We start from the raw sequence: 23,478 nt of genomic DNA on the forward strand, positions 1-23,478 counted from the left end.
GCACACGAGTTTCTAAAGAAGAATAAAGTGAAACTGTACTTAGACCTAACCAAGTATGATGCAATGAAACAAGAATCAAATAGAACATTTGAAATCAGCGTGGTATTTCAAAGAGAACAGTAGAACAACACAACCCATTCAGGAAAGCTGAAAAACTTGTACTGGAGAATGGTAGAACATCTGTCTTAGTATCCTACATATCAAGGAGGATTGAGTCTGTTATCAAAAATAAATTTGGGCATATAAAAAGTTAAATAAATTGAAACTGTATACAAGAGTGTACTCCAGTTGTAAACAATTCAATGCAAAATATAAAGGTATAGAATTGAGTGGAGCAGGAATCTTACAGCCTCAGGAAGGAGATTTATAGTGTGAACCGCTTCAGGGAAGTCTGCCAAAGCCTTGTAGCCACAGCTGGCCACCTCTGGATCCTGTTACAACAAATGCACAGAGTCAGCATTTTGAGCAATTTCTTCACAAATATATTTGAAACATTAGCACACTGTAGAAGATAATGATGCTGTTTGCAATTATCAGTGTAACTAAGCTTTGATCAGAATTTTGGGGCTCAAAAGAAAAACATTTTCTGTTTTAAATTTGCAAAATGTTGGAGCAAATTTGGAATTGCCTGTTAAACTTTTCTAAATTTTACAAACAATTTACAAACAATTCCCAAACAGATCAGATATCTTCAGTACACAGACCTTGTTCATGGCATAACTCCAGAGCAAGCTGACTACCTCCTCTGTCAATTTCTGAGGAAAAAGACAAGGAAGAAAAAATATTTTTAAAGGTTAAATAATTTCCCTTTTAGTCATAAAACTGAGATTTTTCACTAAAGAGCACACAGCCCCACAAATGAGAAGCTATGGAACATTCCACTCTGTTTCTCACATATTCTTTCTCATTTGTGAATTTTGTTCAGTCAACTGACAGCAGCAGGCCAACCACCACTAAAAATTCAATGCAGTGCTTATGTTGGAGCAGTGACCCAAAATTGGGTCTTCCTGCTCCCAAATTTGCTAAAATATGTTACACACATACACTTATTTGCTTTCTTGCAGTGTTATGAGAAGACTGATACTGCTCTCGTGTCTGTGTGTTCAAACACATGTTTAGCCTAGCTTCACAAAACAACTACAAGCAGGGGGAAACAGCGAGCCAGGCTCCGTCCGAAATTCAAAAGCACTAACATGCATAATTTCTAGCTACACCACAGGCTAACAGTTATGGACGGTGTGCATAGCATTCGGTCTCTTTGAGGCATAATAATATCAAAGCCAAGCAGCTCATTGAGACTTTAGGAAGTTTGGCTGTAATGTAACAATAGAAAGCAGGATAAGGTGTCATTTCTACAATTCTGTTTTTGTGCATATTAAACAAACCAGAGATATCATGTTAACCAGTGAACTTTAGAGATGTTAACAGGTGTGTTTTTGAACTTTGACAGAACCAGGCAAGTTGTGTCCCTCTGCTTGTAATTTTTAAAAATAACTCTCATATCCAGATATATCCCCACAACAGTGTGTCATTGCTAGAGAATTGTGTGAGTTCAAAGAATAGTGGTTTGATCCCTGGAATATGTCTTTTTCAAAGACTAAAAGACTTCAGGGGTGAATCCAATTTTCAGTTGATGCCCACTCCAGCCAACTTACTGGTTAGGAGGAAGCCTGGAGAAGCTACAAACTAGATTATTTGCCCCTACAGTAAAACATGGGGGTGGATCAGTGACCATCTGTGGATTTTTCAGTTTGGGTGGAACAGGGCAAATGTACCAGGTCATGCAAAGGACTACTCTTGTAAACAGTCTTCTTCCATCAGCTGGAAAACTCTTTCCTGCCTCCAATGACTGGGTTTTCCAACAAGACAATGCCCCTTGCCACATGGAAAGGTCAGTTAAAGCCTGGATGGAGAACCAGAACATTGGAACCATGCCTTGGCCTGCACCAGATCTAAATCCAACTGAAAATTTGTGGAAAATCGTCAAATGCAAAATGGAGAACCACAAGCCCAAAAACAAAGCAAATTAGAATTCGTGCAACAGGAATTTGCTGCTGTGACAGCAGAACAATGTCAGAAGCTGGTGGAGAGCATGCCAAGACGCATGGCTGCAGTCATCAGAAACAATGGTTATGAAACAGTACTAACTCCTGTGTGTACCATGGGACTAAAACAGAAAAGAAAACATGGAATCCTGAAAGCTGTTTTTGGCAGTACAATGACATAGCTATTGATGTAAGAAAAACTAAAGGGATTTTGGTTATTATCAAGAGAACCATGGAAAATGTCTGATACAAGCTCTGAAATTAAACTCTTATGAGTTATTTTTGTTGTTATCATTATATTTGTCCAAACAAATGTACCTTTAGTGGTACCAGGCATTAAAATTAACAAGAAATTGAAGAAAACAAGGGTGGTCTAACATTTTTTCCATGACTGTATGTTCACATTTTAGAAGTAGACAATGCAAATACCTATAATTTTCTAGCGATGAAGTCTAATAGCTTAGTATAACTACATCACAAAGATGATTTTCTATTTAGATGTCTGCACCACTGTGGGAACATGGGCCATGATGTCCACAGAGAGACATGCAAGGCAGCCTCCGCATGCAGCATTTGCAAGGTGCCTTACAGTCAGTCTTACACTTGCAAATGACAAGTTCTGGCAAGTCCTTTGAAATAATAGCAGTTGTAGTGTTGACAGGAGTTGATGGAGAGTCTGGGGAATCCTGCTCCCATCTCCATAGAGACAGTGAAAGTGTTGCATGGTGTTTGACAAGTGCCTTTCCCCATACATATCTAAAGAGAAACATAATTCGTGATACCAAGGCCCTCCATTGTCCTTAGCCATATTTATATTATGTCCCTATACAAATTTGTCTTACCTGAAAAGCTACTCGAAGGATGTGCTAATGGAGTTCATCACTGCTTGGTGGCATGTGGTCAAAATCTTTTTCTTTCTGAAAGAAGAAGGAGAGTTGCGCAGCATCCACAGTTGCGATGTTGTCCTCAGATACACCATAGAGCATCAGGACAAATCTCTGGAGCATGGGTGTCTGACCTGGACTAAGGTAGGTGGTTGTTTGTCTGAGGACTTTCATTGCATGCCAAGCCATAGTGGGGCTGGTAGGCAACTCTGTGAACAGTGGCAACGTGTATGATTTGGATGAGTGAAGTAGCCTCTGTGATGCAATAGAATTTCTGCAGCTTTTGTGCCACATGACAGGATTTTGACTCATCAGCTGCACTACATCCTGACTTGCACCACTGATGTCCACTATAAACTCAGGCAGATTCCCAAATACCTTCAGCTCCTGGATGTTATCTACAGCATTTTTTAAAACATGATTCCAGTCACTGTCATCTTCCTCCTGGACCATGCTCTGTCCCACCTGGAGAAGCCTGCTGGCACTGTGGGAATCATGTTCTTTGATTTCTCCAGTGCTTTTAACACGATTCAGACGGTTCTCCTGAGGGACAAGCTGGAGGTCACAGGGGTGGATCACCACCTCTTTGGCTGGATAATGAACTACGCAGACAGACCACAGTTTGTGAGGACACGGGACTGTGAGTCTGACATGGTGGTCTGCAACACAGGGACCCCACAGGAAATGGTCTTGGCTCCGTTTCTTTTCACCTGGTACACTACAGACTTCATGGACCACTCAGCCATCTGTCATCTGCAGAAGTTCTCTGATGACTCTGTGATCGTCGGTCTTATCTCAGATGACGATGATGACGAGTACAGAGAACTGAACCAGGACTTTGTGGACTGGTGCCAGTGGAGCTACCTCCAGATCAACTCAGGAAAGACCAAAAAACTGGTGGTGGACTTTCACAGATGCAGTCACACACCCCCACCATCAGTGAACATCCAGGGCGTGGACATGGAGAGAGTGGATTCATATAAATACCTGGATGTTCACCTGAACAATAAACTGGACTGGTCAGACCACACTGCAGCACTCCACAAGAAGGGTCACAGTAGACTCTGTCTACTGAGGAGACTGCTGTTTTTTTGAAGTGCAGGGGGCACTCATGAAGACTTTTTATGACTCTGTGGTGGCATCAGCCATCTTTTATGGTGTGGTCTGCTGGGGCAGCAGCATCACAGCTGCTGAAAAAAGGAAACTTGATCGGCTGATCAAGACTGCCTGCTCTGTCCTGGGGAGCCCCCTGGATCCAGTGTAGGTGGTGGGAGAAAGGAGGACGTTAGCCAAGCTAACATCCCTGCTGGACAGTGTCTCCCACCCCATGCACGACACTCTGAGAGCTCTGGACAGCTCCTTTAGTGACAGACTGCATCACCCAGGTGTGTGAAGGAGCATTACCACAGGTCCTTCCTTCATGCTGGTATCAGACTTTTATAATCAGCTCCCAACAGACCAAACACACACTCACTTAATGACACCTAGCAAACTGTCATGTGCAATAAGCAAAATTGTAACTCATTTGTGTATATATTTATAATAATGAAGCTAACTAACTAGCTATCAAAATGTAGGCTATGTGCTTGCTTCAATAATAATGTAGCTAACTATTTACTAGCTAGATAGTTATTAATAATCTAACCTTAAAAACATTTTTCTATTCATTCAGAAAGTCATACGAACCTCAAAGTTTCAACCTGTCACCTTTGACATTCAACAGCTGCTACAGCTGTTACAGCCCCTGGTGCATCTAGGCATATGCTACTCCTGACTAGTTGAAATCTCATGCTACTTAGGACAAATGTAATGTACAGAAGTAGCTGCACTGCTTAAATACAAAACTTTTTGAAGGAAAAGATAAGTAAAGTCACTCTGATGACACAATTTTTTATGTGAAATGTGCATATTTACCCCCAGTTGTCATGGTAAGGGGAAAGCTGTTGGTATTTGACACTTGAAACCTATTTTATTGGATTCCTTGACCCCAAAAATGTACACTTTAACACCAAATTTGTCATTATACCTATAACAGAAGCAAAGATATGGGTTCTAGAGTATTTTCGGGGCATTGGCGGCCATTTTTGAAAAAATGTGTTTATTTCCAATACAAAGTGTGAGCTCACTTGTGTCTTAGGAAAAAATAAATTGTATGACCCTAAGGTACTTCCATACCAGAGGGAACCTTTGCATCATGACTTGAAGTCAAAGGCCTACTTTTTCGGCTTAACCTCCCTACTAATGCCTTAATGTTGCTCAGAAGATAAGGTGACAACAGACATGCATGCGCATAACTTTTAACCTGTTTGCATTGACAGGGGGAGGATAAATATTTTTCCAGTATAAGTTAACCGCTTCCAGGACATTTGACCTTTTTTCTCATTTTCCATATGTTTTCCATGACTGGAAAATTGGTCAATCATTTTCCAGGTTTTCCAGGATGCGTGGGAACCCTGACAACCTTTTAATTACACAAGCAAAATGCTGTGATGATTCAGCTTCCAGACTGAGATGGCAAACATAAAGGCTTAAATATTTTAATCTTATGCCTTTTCAGGCTGACAACTGGTCCTCTAAAAATATCAAATTAGAAGCCATACAGAAGCAGAAAATACAGCACTACTACTGCACTCTGACTTTCTCAGAATCCACAAACCATAGACTTTCAGCTTTCTGATCAGTTTTAACTAGTTTGCTGATGAAAATAAATAATATTTTGAATTAACTTACAGTTCATATATCTCATGGGATTCAGGTGTTTCTGTGTAGCTCAACCACCAATAAGATGGCAGTTAAAGAAATTGTCAAAGTTGGATATCTTTGAATGGAGTTTTGCTTTTTTCTTCTCCATCATGAACTTATTTCCCTTCCTTTCTAGAACTTAAGCTGTGTAGTAACTTAGTTCTGTTTTTCTGCCACAGAGAGTGTGATAAGTGTGCTGATCAGCTGAACACTTCACACACCACCACACTGCAGTGCAGCAACATAAACCTGGCACCAGTACCGACATACAATGCAAACAGTGTACACATACCACATTTTGCTGCACTTCAGTTTTGTAGTTACTGCGGAGAGGCTGCTTTCATGCAAATGATACATTTCTGTGACATAATATTTTCTATATCGAAAAACAGATTTAAGAAAGTAAAATAGTGGTGCAAACTCAATTTGAACCAATATGTAGTAGCTGTGTTTTGCCTTGGTCATTGCTAATCTGCACAATTATGGTTACACTGTAAGGTAACTGGTCATGGCCTCTTCTTCTTCTTGACCCGGTCTTGATTAGTGATATATTACACCAATTCACAGTGATGGAATGTAACTAAGTAAACTTACTCAGGCACTTTACTTTAGTAGCTTTAAGGTAACTGTACTTTACTTGAGTGTTTGGAACTTCTACAGCTATATTTCTCAATCCAACAACTTTAAAGGGAAGCTTGCTTTTTACTTCATTTTTATTGCATTATTTGATCATTTTAGTTACTCTTTATTTGCAGAAAAATACAATCAACACATAATGTGTTGCTATAGATTAAGATAAAACCCAAGTGATCTCAAGTAGAATTTCTCCAACTACCAAGCAGTATGTAAAGTAATTTAAACTAGCCCTATCGTTACTAGCTATAGCAATAAAGTGGCCCATTCTAAAAACTGAATACTGAATTTTTTGGTACTCTAAGTACATTTTGATCAAAATACTTCTGGACTTATGTAAAACATGTACTTCTTCCACCACTGCTGTCAAACGCAGACTGACACAAAGACAAAACAGGATAGAAACATGCATACAAAGCAATGATAGCCAATCAAACACACATTGAAAAAGAATCTTTTAAAAAATTAGACCAGGTACCTCATACTCCTCTGAATTGACAGAGAGCTGGGGAACCAGAGCCAGAAGCTCAGCTACGGCTTTCACCATCAGTGGACGGGTGTCGCAACTCAGCTCAGGCCCGAGACTTCTCCATGTGGAGATAATGTCCACAACCTGTGAAACAAGCCACATGAAACTCAACTAATGATATTTACCAGCATAACTGCTGCTAGAGTCTGCTACAAGGACCAGATTGATTGAGCTATCTCTTTAGCTTTGCCAAGTCAAACCTGGAAGCCTGTCTCGAATCTAAAAAAATGGGTTTTATTCTGCACATTTACCCAAATAACTGTGTAATCCTGATCCTTGGGATAGTATAAGTAGTTTGAAAACAGAAAATTCCATGTGTTCATATGCAGTACCTCTGCTCGACACAGCTCTTGTAGTCCTTGCAGGGCGAGAGCAGCAGGAGTTGCCAAGTCTGGTCTGTTACACTGCTTTAGAGTGAGTGTAATGGCAGCCAACATGTCACCTCCATGCTGGTAAGGCCTGACACACATACGCACAGAAGCACGCATACATAAGGCAAGTTTGTGCTGGTCTTTAAAACACTTTAAAGGAAAAATCAAGGCATTGGAAGATATTTAAAGGTCTCCCTCTTTCTTACAAAGATCTTCATTGTCTTTTCTAGCTGTACCTAGTAGCATTTGATATAAAATGGCTGGAAAATCTCCTGTGCAAATTTTCCAGGCTGACTTGACATCAAATTCACATACAATCTTACTTAGTTATACTGTAAACTAGCTAATATATCCAGGAACAGCTCATATTTCAGGATTAACTAATGACATTATTATGAATTCTAGTCATTATGGCTGCAGCTTTTGATTATTGACCTCGAATCTCTCACCTCTCTCTGCAGATGTCTCTGAGGCAGGCGGCCCTGGCTAGGATCTGCTCCCACTGGGTGTCCTTCCCCACCACCACCCTGCTGTCCTGCTGGTCTAGGACACGCTGCAGCTCCGGGTAGACTCGGTCCTTGCAGACACAAACAAAGAAGTGAACAAGAATTTTTTTTTTAGATTAGGTGAAGACATATGGTAATTGTGATGATCATTATTAATTCCATACCTGTTTCTTCCAGAGAGCAGTCACGAGGCGCAGTGCCACCCCTCTCAGCTTGGGGGCGCTGGCCAGCATGTGCAGAGTCTGCAGCACCATAGGGACACAGAGCTGGAATATTAAAGCACTCAATCAGAGCCAGTCAGTTCTTTATACTTGGTGTATGAATTATCTTTAAAAAAGAATCACAAGCATGTGCAAAGGTAATGTATGCACTGACATAATTGGGGTATACACAAGACAGATATATACATGTAATATAGTCAGATCAAAGTCATTGTAAACGAGGACAAGGGGAGGACAGAGTGTCCTCGGTACCTTATGAGTCCCGAGGTTCGGCAGGCAGTTGAGCACAGCATGAGCTAGGCCTGGATTCTTTTCTTTGGCCAGTCTGAACAACAGAACCGGAATGAGGGAAGGAACCTTCAGACATACATGGGAGTTTAGTTGAAGGAAACGCATAGTGAAAACTACTAAGGATGGCTCACAGAGCATATTAACCAGACTCAATGAATCCAAACGTCCTACATTTGAAGCCTTGATTCATTGTCCAGCTTAATATCTTGTCATTTTTTTCCACATTAAAGGGTTTTGTGGGGAATTCTTCTCTCTCATTCAAAGCTCTAGCTGCACAGGGTGTCAGGTGCTGTAGAGGCGACTTATGTTGGGGTTTGTTAAAGTAGTTGACTTGACCTGTAGCTATGCACAAACCTCAGCAGGGTGAGCTGTGGTGACAGTATCGGGACATACAGATTAACTGTTTCAGGTGATAGGCTGTCTCACCTCCCAGCCCCTTCATGGTCTGACACATGATTGTGGACATCTGAGCCACTCTCACTTAACCCCTTATACACTCTGGCCATTAAGGCTTCATAGACTAAAGTTAGAGAGTGGAAAGAAGGTAAATGTGGGGTTGCACTTAATTATTACCTTCAGTGCTGTGTTAAAAATAAGAACTAGTCAAGGCCCTTGGATAGACAACAGCTCTGCAGTGTTACAGCCTTTAATTAACATAAAACACTTACTGCTGCCCTGCACCTTGGCCGTTGCTTAGCAACCTCTTCACCTGCAAGGCTTGAGAGCAAGAAGGAGGGGCACACAGCAAGAAAATGGAGGTTTTCTTGCCAGTTCAATCTCTAAAATGTCTGTTGCTGACCCTAAACTGTCACCTTTGATCAATAAATATGATTCCAATAAATCAGAGTAAATAGTAATGAATTTATCATTTTCCCTGCACAACCACTGAATCTGCAGACAGTGGTCAGCTTTGTTAATACTTTCAGCTCTTGCAACAAAGAGCTATTGCAAACCTACATGATGTTTGCTACTGTGCGCAGGCAGATGTGAGGTGATGAGCTACAGCATGCAGGCAAATCCAATGGATTCAAATATGCCAATAACCTTCTACTAACGCATCAAAGCACTGGCGGAAGTGGCACTCTGGGAGCAATTAGAACAGCGGGGGTATACTCGGAAGGCATCTATGAGCCTGAGTAATGAGGAGCCTATAACACCATGTGATATTTCACATCATCTTCTGGAGCTAGCGACTCCATTTATGGTCCCCGAGGGCCAGAAGGAAGTCTGTCAGTTTAATGCTCTCGCTTTATAAAACTGCAGACAATCCAGCAGCTAAAGGCAGGTAAGGGGTTTTTAAGATGGTGCTGCTGTTGTATTTTTAACCATTTCAAAGTCAGGGTCAATGACATACAATGTCTAACATTCCACTTTGTAACCACAGTATCTATATGCTGTTAATGAAACTGTCCATTCCAACCACAGACTGTATATAAAGATGTACAACATGCCAACTTCCCATTAGCTAAAACACGTATAGTGCATGAGTATAACCTACTGAATACCTACCATCACTGCTGAATGCAGACTATAATGACAATGTATTCTGTCACCAGCTAAAGTAATTAACTAACATACAAATCAAGGCCACTAATGAATAGAGGAGGAGGGAGGAGAACCACCTATTACACCTTTGTGGAAAATAACTAGTTGAGTTGAGGGCAGAAAACAAAGGCAGGACTGGTATAACTTGTTCTGCATGGAGATAATTCATGCATTTCTTAGTTTTTACTAAGAAACTTCCTCTAATACTCAAGGCATTGACTAAAAACTTTGGAGAAAACAGCTGTGTGGCTTATCTACCTGGCAGGGGTCGGCACCAGCGATGGCCTGGCTTGCTTTCAAAGCCAGCTGGCAAACGTCTTCCTGACCAGTGATGATTAGATGGGTCACAATGAGGAGGAGGGAGGAGGGCAGGCGCTGGCTGGATGACAGGGCCGAGCTGACCGCCAACAGCCAATCAGCTGCTGCTGCTGGATTGCTGGCCACTTTGTGCAGGATGGACAAAGCCACGCTGAGCTCGCTGTACCACGGACTGAGAGGAAGTGCCAGTGGAGGGCCAGGCTAAGGAAAGGAAGACCTAAAATAAAATCTGTATTCTATAATATACATAAACAAAACTAATGAAAAACAACAAACCTCATACAAAAAAGTGCAATAAAACCTTCTAAAGTTTGACCACTTCAACTTGCAATTGTTGGGAGTCACGTCCATCATGAATTGGCTGTAAGAGACGTGTGACATGTATATACATAAAACTTCTAATTTGCAGCTGAAATGTGAAATAAGGTCAGATAAACTACTACAGTAATAAAAAAAGACTGATTTTCCAATTAATAGGCCCAATGTAAATATGTTGTGAAGCTGGCTGAAACTTTGAGTTTTGTCAGCAGCAGTTAAATGATAAGAAACAGAAGCATTTGATGTCAGTTAGCTAACTGACATTAGCAGGGTCACTTCTCCTGATTGTTTGCTGTTTAACAGCCTGGTAAATGAGTCAAGGTGCAGCATTATTAAATGTCAATGCTTGTGGGTAAGAGAGACAAACTAACTTGTTGCAGTTTTGTGTCTGTGGTTGTTTCTGCGACTGCTGCCTTGTTATTAGTTGGAAGAGTACCAGTTACTCCCATATGCAAATACAGCATGATAACAAAGAGGCAGATGATGGAACAATGGTTAATGCACCCAAAGTGGTTTGTGTCATAAAACAAAAATACAGAACACACAGAAATCTCTCTCGCTAAAGAGAGCTAAATGCTGTGCAAATAAATGTTATTTGGACTGGTGATGGGTTATAACTGAGGGCAAAAATTTGGCAACATGTGCTCTGAAGCTATCACAATTCATATTTGAAGGATTTATTCAGCAAGTGAGCACACAAACACATTTTTTTAACAAGGTAGAATAAGATTAGTGACTCATCTGTACTTCCAAAGGCAACATTAGCTTTCATCTTAACCCTCTATAGGCAAACAGTGGGTTTCAAAGGTATCTCTAAATTCCAAATTTACACTATTTATTGAAGCCAGAAATTGTAAAAACCGAGGTAATTGTCGGATTTTTAGCTTTCCAATGGTCTTTGAACTAATCATGTGTGACAGACAGGAAACGTGAACAAGTCTGAGGTTAAAAATTTTGACGTTTCATTAAAATCATTTTATTCTGCACATCTCCTTCAAAAATAAATAATTTGCTCAAGATTCTATTTAAAAAAAAAAAAATCCGCTTTCCTCAGCACATATGCAAAACCATGAGTGATTCAACTATTCAACCGTTCAACCAGCAGTGACAAAAATTCTGGGACTTCCTTAAATGAGCTGCAGGCTGTGTTTACAGAGAGAAGAGATGGGACAGATGTGGAAACAAATTACAGAATTTGAGAGGAAAATTAAATATATTTGAAGAGGAGCAAGTTATCAGCAAGTTGTTGGAAGATACATTCGGTATGGTGAAATAGCTTTATAAAGTTGATGTGCAGAGTAATTAAAAAAACGCTTATTAGTGGAGATTGTAAAAATGCCAGTAGTAAAATATCTATAGCATGCAGAACCACCATTATTTAATATTCAAAGAAATTCAAAATTAATGATTTATAGAATTATAACTGCATCATACTGCACACACACACAAAAAAACTGAATTCTCTTTATACTGCAGGGAGAAATGAGTCTACAGAGAGTGAAAGTGGGACAGGAGAAAAGAAAATGCCCTGAAATTGCTCAGAGTTTAGAGGGTTAAGTATCCCTATATTCTCCATCACTCAGGCAGCACATTGGATAAATATGCTCCTTTACACACAGACTGACATAGATACAGTAAGCAGTAAAACATCCCTTTTTTTACATAAATAAATTGTACACAAATGTATTCAGTTCTATTTCAGTCCATATTTCATCAGCTTACTGCCCTTAGCTTTTAGAGCAAACACTGGTTCTCTGAGCAATCAAATGCTAAGCTGTAGAACAATGAGCAGAGTGTTTTGACCAAATGCCAGTTATTTATCTCAAATAGATATCTTTCTTGGCAGTCTGCTTTCATCCATAGCAAATCCATATCATATATGCCCTAGTCCTAAAACAGTGTTTGATTTGGTTCAACTGGTTAGAGTTAAATAAGTTGTTTGATGGTGACAGTAAAAGAGGCTGCACACAGAGGAGGGCAGTATCCAATCCCCCAAGAAACTGCAAAAAAAATTCCTCATTTAAGCACAAATCGGTTTTCTTCAGTTTGGTCATTGCTTCTAAAAATATGACTTTAATAGGATCAATTTGGAAAACAGCCCAAGGGTTACCTGTCGTGGCTTATCCGTGGGTCTGCTGATGCTGCTTAGCAGGTTGTTGGCCAGACTGTGGTTGAGGTTGTGTGTCCTCTGGTCAGCCAGCGGTTCAGTGAAGCTCGAACAGGAGAGGAGCTGCAGCACAGGAAGGACCAGGACTGGACTCAACCAGGGCGGCAGCTTGGCCTGTTCAGGGGCTAAACTCAGTGCTATATCAAGTAGAGAGAGAGTGAAGGGAGAAGGCTAGAATCTCGTAAAGACTGATGCCTCTATGTGGACAAACTATATTATTGACTAGCATAAAGCAGAATAATCGTGATGAAATTAACAGCAGCAGCAGCAGCAAAGGACTTATGCTGCGATTGATTCACGTCTGATGTCAGAAACTTAAGCTGAACATCCTTGAAGAGTTCCGCAACACAAAATGTAAAAAAATCAATATGGCTGACTGTAACAAGTTCACATTTGCAATGTCAGCAAAGCTTAATTAGGAAAAAGACAAGGATAAACCAAAATTTTAAAGGCCTTGGAAGTCAGAGATTTCCTGTATGTGAAATGAATATAACAGAGCAGTAAACAACATTATGGAAAACTAAGTGGGTAGAAAGGACCTGTAAATCAGTCACAACAACACAATCATTTAACAGTCATTTGATGTAACATTCATATAAAAAATACAATTAGTGCAGCTTTAACATTACAAGCCTTCAGATTTTCATAATGTAAACGCTGCTATGTCCAATGGACATTGCATGTATTAACCCTTTGTAATTCTCCTTCTATACATTTGTTTTCAGTGCATGTGGTGATATTCAAAGACGCAGTAAATTACAAATAGTGAAAACCAAAAAATTTCCTATTCCTGCTGTGGTCACTGAACAAAACGGAATGGGTTTATTGTGAAGACGTCACAAGAAAATCAATATTGTTGCTTTTCTCAGGAGGCAATTTGGCATTTTTTTGCCATGGAAGAGTCAGAAACTGCAGCAGTGAGCTGTTAGATGAGGAGCTGCAGGTGTGTGCAGCATGAAAGCCAATTATTCAAAGGGCTCAATATTTTTTATGGTCTGCTTTATCAAATCACTATGACTCTCTTTGGCTGCACTTTTAGTTGAAAATTTGCACTTTTGCTTCTGAGTATTGGTAGCAAAAGCTGCTTGTTGAGTGTTTACTCAAGTGTTAAAATTCTCTTCCTGAAAACCATCAGAAAAAACGGACGTCATCAAATGAACCAAGACTAACAGGTCATACAGATTACAAGTTTCACATATTTAATTTCAACAAGACTAAATAAGTCACTGTTACCCTATGATAAGGTGACTAGATAATAATACTGATGCACAGAAACTCTTTGGATGTGTATCCATAGTGTTTGAGTCTATTCCTTTTTTCATCTTGGCTCTGATTGTTGGCTGATAAGGTAATTTCAACCTTTTCATGCACACAAATAACCTTCACAGCAGCAATGAAATAATGACTTCCATTGCATGACTTCTTCTGCATCTGGTTTTGACATTCATTACGCAAACCAATTACAAATGAAATATTGTATAAATGAGCCAATTTGCAGAGGTTGGGGGAGATGGTGTGGAGTGGAATTGGTCTTGGGTTTGTTTTGCTCCCAGCAACACACTGCAGGATGATGTGTTTTGATGTGTTCTGTGCAAAATGAATTTAAAGTAATTTTATTCACAAGTCAGGATTTCTGAACAGATTGAGAATCTGACCATGGCCAGAGCTTAACTGTGCCTGCAATAATTACTTTTCTTTTTGCTTCAAAAAGTCTTTTTTGTAGAATAAAAGAAAATGTTTACATTATAGTCACACACACATCTTTAAACTAAATATTAGAAGTGAGCCAGGCTCTGCATGAGGTGACTAGGTTTATTTATTTTATTTTTGATTTTATGGCATGAGCGCTATAGATTTTGCTTTACCAAGACTGAGCAGGCTGGTTTGCTGAGCTGCAGGAGCCTCTAGCAGGAGCAGGGCCACAGCCATCATCAGCTCATCCAATGGCAGCTCCTACAAAGCACACACAGCTTTAGTGGCAGCACATTTTGACATATGTATCTTGGGGTGAGATGTAAATTATGATTTTTAGGGCCGTAAAGAAAAATTTTGGGTCTAGTTTGGAAAAAAAATATTATCTAAGATTGTATTTGATCAAAAGCATTGCAGTCAGTTACAGTTGTCACCTGTTGGCAGGACGACAGAAGCTGCTGTATTAAGTTGAGGAGCGGTCGGCAGTCTCCATTCAACTTCAGGCATCGTTGACAGGCACACAGCAGCTGTAGAAGCATCCCAGCTCTCTCGGTTTTCCAGCAATCTCCGGAAGCCCTGATGAGACCTTGAAGCAGAGCGTCCATGAATCCACACAGTTCTAGCACTGCCTCCATGCTGTCAACCTGTGGTGGCAGAGAGGAAAACAGCTTTTTTTTTTTTTACTGTTTTGCTGGACCACATTTCTCCTCAAAACATCTTGTTGAAATACATTTTTAACTTTTTTGATGCTGAATGAGACAAAACTGCTCATCAGGTGGTGACCTGATAGCTGAGTAGGTAGGGTGCACAAAAATGGGTGCAAATGTCATCACAATTTCAATTCCTGGCCATCAGAACTTTTCCTGCATGTCACTCCTTTGCACTGTTTTCCATATTTCCTATCTGCCTTTACCACATCTATAAAATAAAAGCAAGAAAGTAGAAAGTGGAAGAAGTGGAACACAGGGCTCTGACCTCGTTTAACGGAGCAACACCGAGCCACTGGTTCCGATACGTTGACGACACATGGGTCAAGATCAGAATCCAGGAGGTGCAAACTTTCACCTGAACACATCAACTACAGAGTTGGACAGCAACATCAAGTTCACCAGAGAGGATGTAAAGGATAACAATTTGCCCTTTTTGGATTGTGAGGTCCACATAGAAGAGGACAGAAATCTGAGTGTTGGGGTATACAGGAAACCAACACACACACGGACCAGTATCTGCTTTTTGACTCTCACCACCCACTGGAGCACAAGCTAGGGGTCATCAGGACCCTGCAACACAGGGCCGACAAGTTACCCACCAGTACCCAAGGCCAGGAAAAAGAACACAAACACCTGAAAGGGGCACTGAAAACTTGTGGATATCCTGACTTGACCTTTGTGAAGGCTCACACAAGATCCAGAAAGTAGAACAACGCAGTGAGAACTGAAGAGAAGGAGAACAGGCGAAACAACATAATGATCCCATATGTGTCTGGACTGTCTGAAAAACTGAGGAGGATCTTCAACAAACACCAGATCCCTGTCTTTTTTAAGCCAAATAACACACTCAGACAAAGACTGGTCCACCCAAAAGACCCCACACCACACAGTCAGAAGGGCAACCTGGTGTATGCAGTTAAATGCAGCGAAGAATGCTCAGATCTCTACATAGGGGAAACCAAACAGCCACTTAACAAGTGTATGGCTCAACACAGAAGAGCCAGTTCCTCAGGACAGGATTCAGCAGTCTTCCTTCACCTCAAGGAATAGGGACACTCATTTCAGGACACCAATGTTCAGATTTTGGACAGGGAGGACAGATGATTTGAGAGAGGCGTGAAAGAAGCCATCCATCTTAAAGTGGAGAAGCCATCTCTGAACAGGGGGGGTGGTCTGCGACATCATCTTTCACCATTTTACAATCAGGTCCTTTCAAAAGTCCCCAAAAGAACTACTCAGCAGAATGACTCAGGTGAGGTGGCTCATGCTAACGACCCCCATTAGCATAGGAGGGCTCGGTGAAACTCGCATTTCAACGACCCCCTTTGTCACTCCCTGGCTCCCAACGACCATCGTTGAGAAGCCAGGTGGGCCTTGGCAATGGTCGTTGGAATGTGAATAACACTGACCACACCTAACAGAGGTTATAAGCCAAGGCAACATCAACCACCACCAGAACTGAAGAAACCTCTTGGATGAGAAGTGAAACGTCTTCAAGGAACCTTCTTAAAGTCCAGCTGGATTGATTTACACAACTTTGGATAACCATGACCTGGATGAATGAGAAACTACACAGACATCCTACTTTTAAAATCAAAGTCGCTACTGAGTATGCCCACAATTTGAATTCATATTCAAACCTCTCAACTGCATTTTTGTAGCCAATAAGGCCGTCCGATCGTGACCTGCGCTAATTAATCTATGACGTAAGGAAAGGACAACTCACACATTTGTGGAGGTAACATACCTACACAGCAGAGTAGAGAATAGTGTATAGACTGAAGATTTGGAGACAAAAAAGGCAAAATGGAGACAGAAGACAACACTGTCAACAGTGAAAATGATGAAGAAAAGACGGAGGAGTGTCCGTGGCCGTACCTGGAGGAATTTTTCATGTACAGAGAGAGAAAAGACAACAGCGTACAGATGCAGTGCAAACTTTGTTTGACCTCTACGGTGATATCGGCTTACAAGACTTCAGCGTCTAATCTCAAAAAACACATTGCGGTAAGAGGGTTTACAACTATACTTGTATGATATTGTTTTCTTATTTTTCATATGTGTTAAGATTATTAGTTTGGCTAAGATAAGTCTGGTGACTCCATTGGTTAGCATGATATTAAAATAAGACAGAGCCAGCTAATGTGTGCGTGTGCGTGCATGCATACCTGAGCTACAATTCTTAGAAATGTTTTATCTTAATATTTGGACAACCACCGTCATTACAATAAATTCAATCTTTAGTCATTTAATACTCATATCCCTATGTTCAGCAGGCCTATATTTTGTGCTAGAGTGACGCTATGTTATATGAAACTAGAAGACAAATTGGATGTTAGTATGTTAGCTTCGTGTTACGTTAGCTTTTCAGTAAGGGGGATAAATAGTGCTTCAAATTTAGGCTAACGTTTAGCATAGAAAACGGGGCACGAGCAAGGGGTCCCTTGTTTTCTTACTTCAAGATACCTGAATGAAAATGTTTTCGTATGATAAGCGTCTCCCCTTTACTGACACATCCACTTCACTCTAATGCCTTGCAGTTTTGTGCAAAACCTGGTGGTTATTTTGCATGTGGTATTTGTGTAATTTTGCCAATTCTATTTTATTATTCCTGCATATTGGGTCCTTGTGGAATCAGTGAACCCAATATATTCATGTGTGCGCCATTTGTTTACACTCTTGGCTCATAATAGTCGTATCATTGCAGTAATTTCATTGAATAAGGTGAGCTGTTTTGATTAAAAAACCCTGGCACACAGTGCTGAGCTGCATCTCAAATTAATCTTCAGGTTCCCAGCTCTCATTTGACATATAGCACTAGACTGTATCATCTGACCTATATCATTGGCCTGATATTGGTATGTCACAGTGACATGGATCTTAATCAATATTGGCTTATATGTTGCCTGATATGATTTTTTTAACAGAACATACTGTGGATTGTTTTTATTTGTTAGCCCTATTGGCAGCATTTTTTGTGTATCTGATCCCTTTTCTTAATTTAATTTTGGTATATACATATACTTTGCTCTGTTTTATAGGACCTGACTGATACTGGATTTTTTGAGGCTGATACTGATAAAAGGGAGTTAAAATATTTAGATACTGGTACATTGGTCAATACTCTTTTTACAGAGAGCATACAGATTTGAGAATTTAGAATGTACACAGAAATAGATTTTTGGCAAAGATCCTTCAAAATTGGTTTACACTTGTGAATAAATACAGCAATATATTTGCAAAGTTTAACCAAATTTACCACTGTTTTGTACTATGCTAAACAATCAAAGATTATCTCAAATTGTTACTCTGGCTGAATGATTTTTTATTTTTTTTTTTAAAGTGTTTTCCTTTGGCGTTAGTCACAGTGATGTGATGAAATAATGTTTGAACCTGATGTGTGATAATATTTATCTCTACAGAGGAAACATCCATCGAAGGTTGAGCTGTACCATGACACTGTTGCAGCAACATCTCATCAACGAAAGACCACAGCCACACCAAACAAGCTCTTAGCAAATGAACAAATCAAATTACCACACGTGATGTTGAGAGCTGCAAACAAACGTGTTCCACAAGCAACTGTTAAGCTTGTCATGAATTTCATTGTGAGGGTCTACAGCCATTTGCAGTGGTAGAACAATTCGCTTTCAAAGAACTGGTTACCACATTACAACCTCAAGCCAAAGTCATCTCCAGGCCCACTGTACGTGCCAGAATCTGTGAAGCTGCTGATCACATGAAGAAGACTTTGGTTGCAGAACTGGATAAAGTAAAATTTGTTGCTACCACGACTGATTGTTGGTCAGATCATCAGAAAAGTTACCTTGGGGTCACATGCCATTGGATAGAAGAAGAGTCCCCAGAAAGAAGATCTGCAGCACTAGTGTGCAAAAGACTGAGAGGATCTCACACATTTGACATGCTTGCTGGTGCTCTTAATGATGTCCATTGCCAATACAAGATTAGAAGCAAAGTTGTAAGAACCACAACTGATAGTGGATCCAACTTCGTCAAGGCCTTCAACATGTTTGGGGCACAAAATGATGCAGAAGATGAGGAAGAAGCAGACCCAGATGCTCTTGACCTGACTGACCATATTGACTACCATGATGCAAGTGTGATCCTTGTTGAAGACTGGTTTGGAATATCAACTACCCCCTCATCAGCGATGTGCATGTCACCTCTTAAACCTTGTGGCAACAACCAATGCTGCCCTGGCAGAGAGCATGAATGATACCTACAAGAAGCTCTCCCGTGCCATCTCTGCAAAATACCAGGCCATTTGGAACAAAACTGGTAGGTCTCATTTGGCAAATGAAGTGTGAGCTACAGATCATTCGTCTCAATGCAACACGGTGGAATTCAACCTACCTTGCTACTGAAAGGATAATACGCATCATTGATGAGAAAGGGGAAGATGCCATCAGGAGCGTTTATGAGGAGTTCAAAGTGAAAATGTGAGTAAAATTGCACACCTACCAATATGGTTGCAAAGTTTGTGCATTTTCCTTAATGGACAGTTGAAAACACGAACAGTCTCTTAATAATTAATAAGAAAACAAAACATATTATTCTCAGTTGAAGTTTTTTTTTTTTTTTTTAAACAATTTTAGCGGCACATTAGTAATGTGAAACATTAATTCATGAGCACAGATAATTTAAACAATCATAAAATAAGGCTCTCACTTGAAACAGCTGCTTAAGTGTGCCTGTTTTATTCAGCAAACAGGGCTGCCAAACAAAACAATGTTAAATGTGGTGCCATTTCTGACATTTTACAGTCCTGGTAGGCTTTGTTGTTGTATCTTACAGGTGGAGTCCTGCAGAAGTTGTATTCCTAAGGGAATACTGTACCACCATGAAGCCACTGGTGAAAGCTTCAAACATCCTCCAATCTGAGTTCACTTCCTTCATGGAATGGCTGCTGCCAGTAATCCAACAACTACTGTCCAAACTTAGCAGGCTGGAGACATCAAGCAAGACATGCATGCCACTCATCAGAGCCCTGCAAAATGGCCTTCAAAAGTGTTTTGGACCAATGATGGAGGATCCAGAGTTGGCTGCAGCTGCAGTCCCAAGTTCAAGACTTCCTGGACTGACAGAGCAGATGTAATAGAGGCTGGTAAGGCCAGATTTTTCAAAGATTCATACGATCCCATTTTTGTGTATTGTTATGTTTGAACACTTGTATAAGTGAGCATACTTAACATCTCAGTCATGGCTCGCCTAATAGGTTGTCAGTTATTGATGGTCCGGTCTTAATACCAAAGAATCCTTTTTGAGAATTAACTGATTTAAGTTTGTGTGTTCAGGATTATTCACTGAAATTTAAATAACAAAACTGTGTTATCTACTTGCAATTACAGCCTTGACATACATCAAGCAACATCTTGAAACAACGGAGCATGAGAGTGAGGATCAGCAAAGAGAGTCATCTGATGAAGATGATTTCTACTCCAGACCAATCTCCAGTAGGCTGCAAAATTCAGTTGAGCTTGATGGTTAACTTGCTTGTGCCACAGACACCATGGAGCTGCTGCACTCCTTCTCAGCCATAAAGAAGCTCTCTCTCAAGTTGAACACAGCTCTGCCTGCCTCTGCTGCATGGGAATGACTTTGTAGCTGTGCTGGTCTTGTCTTCACAGCAAACGAAGCCGGACAGACTTATTTAACTTAGAAAACCAGCTCCTGCTGAAACTGAACAAAAGGTTCAGAAAGTGAAGTGTGATAGAAATGTTAGTATGTCTAAGAGTCTAAGACACTTACCTACCTGCTGTTCGCAGTGTATTGGGAAAAGTTTAAACTGTTCTATGCAGGTTCAAAAACATTTTTGTCATTCTTTTAACAAACAAAATTCTTGTTTGATATCTGCATTTGTTTACAAAACAAACTGCCTTAGTGTAATTTTTCTATACATTGTTCGTCTTAGAAATATGCTTTGAAAATAGATATTTTATACAGGTGAATCGAATCGAATGCCTGCTATTGACGGTGCAATAAAACATCCACTGGTTAAAAAGTAATTAATACTCTGAGTAGTTTTTGAGAAGAGTACTTTGTACTTTTACTCAAGTATTTTTTAACACCAGTACTTTTACTTGTAATTGAGTACAATTTAAGCACTGTAACAGTACTTGTACTTGAGTACGAATTTTTTGTCCTCTTTCCACCTCTGACATTAGCATCGATAAGCTGCTTGACCAAAGGAAGTAAGGCTATAACACGCAAGTGTGAACTGTGCAAAAGTGTGGCTAAATTAAACTTATTTCCTGTGTTCCTCCTGCAAGACAAGATATGTCAAACTTTCTAGGGCAATTAAAGCCATCAAATTATTTACTGCCTAAAGTCATCCCAGCATCAATGTGTTACCTGCATGTGTGGAACCAACTGACAGAGGCAGAGCAGCAGGCTGTCAGACACGGCTGAGGTCTTCTTCTTGTTCTGGAAGGGTGACACAGCTCCTGGCTGTATAGGCAGCAGCACCCTGAGGAGGCTGTGTCGGAGGAGGGCATGTTGGGACTGCCTCTGAGGTTCACAGTACAGGTACCGCAGGAAGGGGGCCAGCATGGTGATGTAAGCTGCTTTATTTCTACAGTACATAGACACATAGTATGGTAATAAGAAACACATTTTTCAAACTACAATTTATCTGTACGTATTTGCCATTACTGCTTAGTAACAGCTAACAGACTGTGGTGCTCTTCACAGATGCCTCTGAAAATTATGCAGTAAAGGAGTGAATGATTGGACGGTGAGTTCAAAGCCTCTGCTGTGGTCAGCTTACCTGTCAGCAGCCTGCCAAATTAAGTCATCAATCTCCAAAAGCAGAGCTGGCCAGCAGTCTGCTCGATTCTCCAGGGCTGTGATGTATGGGTGTGGACTGCTCCTGTGAAACAATTCATATCACAGATAAAGTATAACACTTCTGATTTGAATACTGGCCCCCACAGCTCACTGATCTAATCATTATGGAAGAACTGTGGCAAGTTCTCCAAGAAACTGAGAGGAACCAAATCGCCAAATACTTTGAAAACCTACAAGTGCAGATTATTAACAGTTAATAATTAAAACCTTTTTATTGTTAAAGCATCCCCATCTTACTTTTCCAAAGCCCTTAGACATATTTCTGAACAGAGTCGCAATTAGTCTAAAATCCAATCTGGAGTCATTCATACTGCTTGCAGAAACTGATCAAAAATTCCCTTAAGACTAATGCTGCTGTTTATTTTCCTACTCTCTAAGCTTTCATTCTTTCTTGCTAGGATTTATTATTTTTTTTTTTTTACAGATTTCACCTCAGCCTAGCATTTTTTTCCAGGTCTCTCAATACTCATTATTCCAGTAAGTTTTTCAAGACGTGGTGTCAGTTTTGAAAGGAAAAGTATTCTGCATTTACATAGACTCAGGCCTTGTCCACACGTAGCAGGGTTTTTGTAAAACCGAATATCCTGTCCCACCCGTCTAGAAAAAAACTTATGTACACACCACCTCGTTTTTAAATAAAAACTTCATCCACACCTAACCGCATAAGTGCGTTTTTAAGCACATTCATAAACATGCCGGACCTTTAGGTGGCAGTAGTTCCCCAAATCCTAGCAAGGTGGTGGAGAATAACCGTCCTTAACGTCGTCCTTCGCCTGTGTTGTTGAATGTGGAGCAGTATCTGGGCTTGTAAAAACAAGCAAGTAAAAAGCGCCTGTACAAGAAACAGCGCCCCAAACCTTGTGAGAGCATCCATACTGTTACCGAATGTAAACACAGGTCGCATATGTGACGTAAGAACGTATTTTGTCGCAGGTGGTGACGTTTCGAAACACAAAACCCCTGATGTCCACATGCAGACGCATAAAAAGGAGAATTCGCAAATCTTCACTTTGGTCGGAGTTTTTAAAAAGAATCGTTTTTGATGACATAAATCTGCGTTTTCGTGTGGATGATAGGCCGAATCGTAGAAAAATATCTTCGTTTTGTGAGATACCCGGCTACGTGTGGACAAGGCCTCAGTCTTTGTATATCCATCATATTGTTTCGTCCTGTAGTAGAGAAAATGCATTAATGATTTAGCTGCTTTCTACTACAGGATCTCAGGGCAGGCATGGACATCTCAGTAGTCAGCCTTTTCAGCCTTTCCGTTGATGCTTGCCATGTTTACATGAGACCTTTAATTCCTCTTTAATTCGGAATTAAAGTTAATTCCGCTTTAAAATCGCCTTGTAAACACTTAATTCCGAATTAAAAAGTTAGATCCGAATAAACTTAATTCCGAATAAACTACCTGGTTTATTCTGATGTTAATTCCGAATAAACTAATTCCTGTGTACGTTCTATTCATATATACAGTTAATTCCGCTTTAGTTGATTCCGGTCATTCTGTGCATGCTTGGCTCCTCACGTAGCGATGACGTAGCGACGTGCACAGCTTGGTTGTCTGCCTCCCTTCTCTCTTCTCCTTCACAAGTGACGCAACAGAAGTAGTACGCCATTGTCGAGTTGCTGTTTCAAA

The 23,478-nt window shown here is 40.4% G+C and overlaps 1 protein-coding gene across 2 annotated transcripts in view; it reads right to left on the bottom strand.

Annotated features, from left to right (window-relative positions):
• focad (focadhesin) overlaps positions 1-23,478 on the bottom strand; it is a 114,043-nt gene that overhangs the window by 61,242 nt on the left and 29,323 nt on the right. For both annotated transcript variants that reach the window (XM_023263741.3, XM_035945182.2), the window contains exons 6-18: positions 21,760-21,861; positions 21,345-21,564; positions 14,697-14,906; positions 14,436-14,523; positions 12,514-12,707; positions 10,026-10,286; positions 8,184-8,288; positions 7,875-7,976; positions 7,654-7,781; positions 7,166-7,292; positions 6,783-6,917; positions 705-755; positions 348-431 (exon numbers count right to left, since the gene is read on the bottom strand). In XM_023263741.3, coding sequence (XP_023119509.2) covers positions 348-431; positions 705-755; positions 6,783-6,917; positions 7,166-7,292; positions 7,654-7,781; positions 7,875-7,976; positions 8,184-8,288; positions 10,026-10,286; positions 12,514-12,707; positions 14,436-14,523; positions 14,697-14,906; positions 21,345-21,564; positions 21,760-21,861 — 1,807 coding nt within the window. The remainder of the gene's footprint in view (positions 1-347; positions 432-704; positions 756-6,782; positions 6,918-7,165; positions 7,293-7,653; positions 7,782-7,874; positions 7,977-8,183; positions 8,289-10,025; positions 10,287-12,513; positions 12,708-14,435; positions 14,524-14,696; positions 14,907-21,344; positions 21,565-21,759; positions 21,862-23,478) is intronic.

The sequence above is a fragment of the Amphiprion ocellaris genome, chromosome 23, assembly GCF_022539595.1.
Source record: "Amphiprion ocellaris isolate individual 3 ecotype Okinawa chromosome 23, ASM2253959v1, whole genome shotgun sequence".
NCBI classification, from domain to species: domain Eukaryota; kingdom Metazoa; phylum Chordata; class Actinopteri; family Pomacentridae; genus Amphiprion; species Amphiprion ocellaris.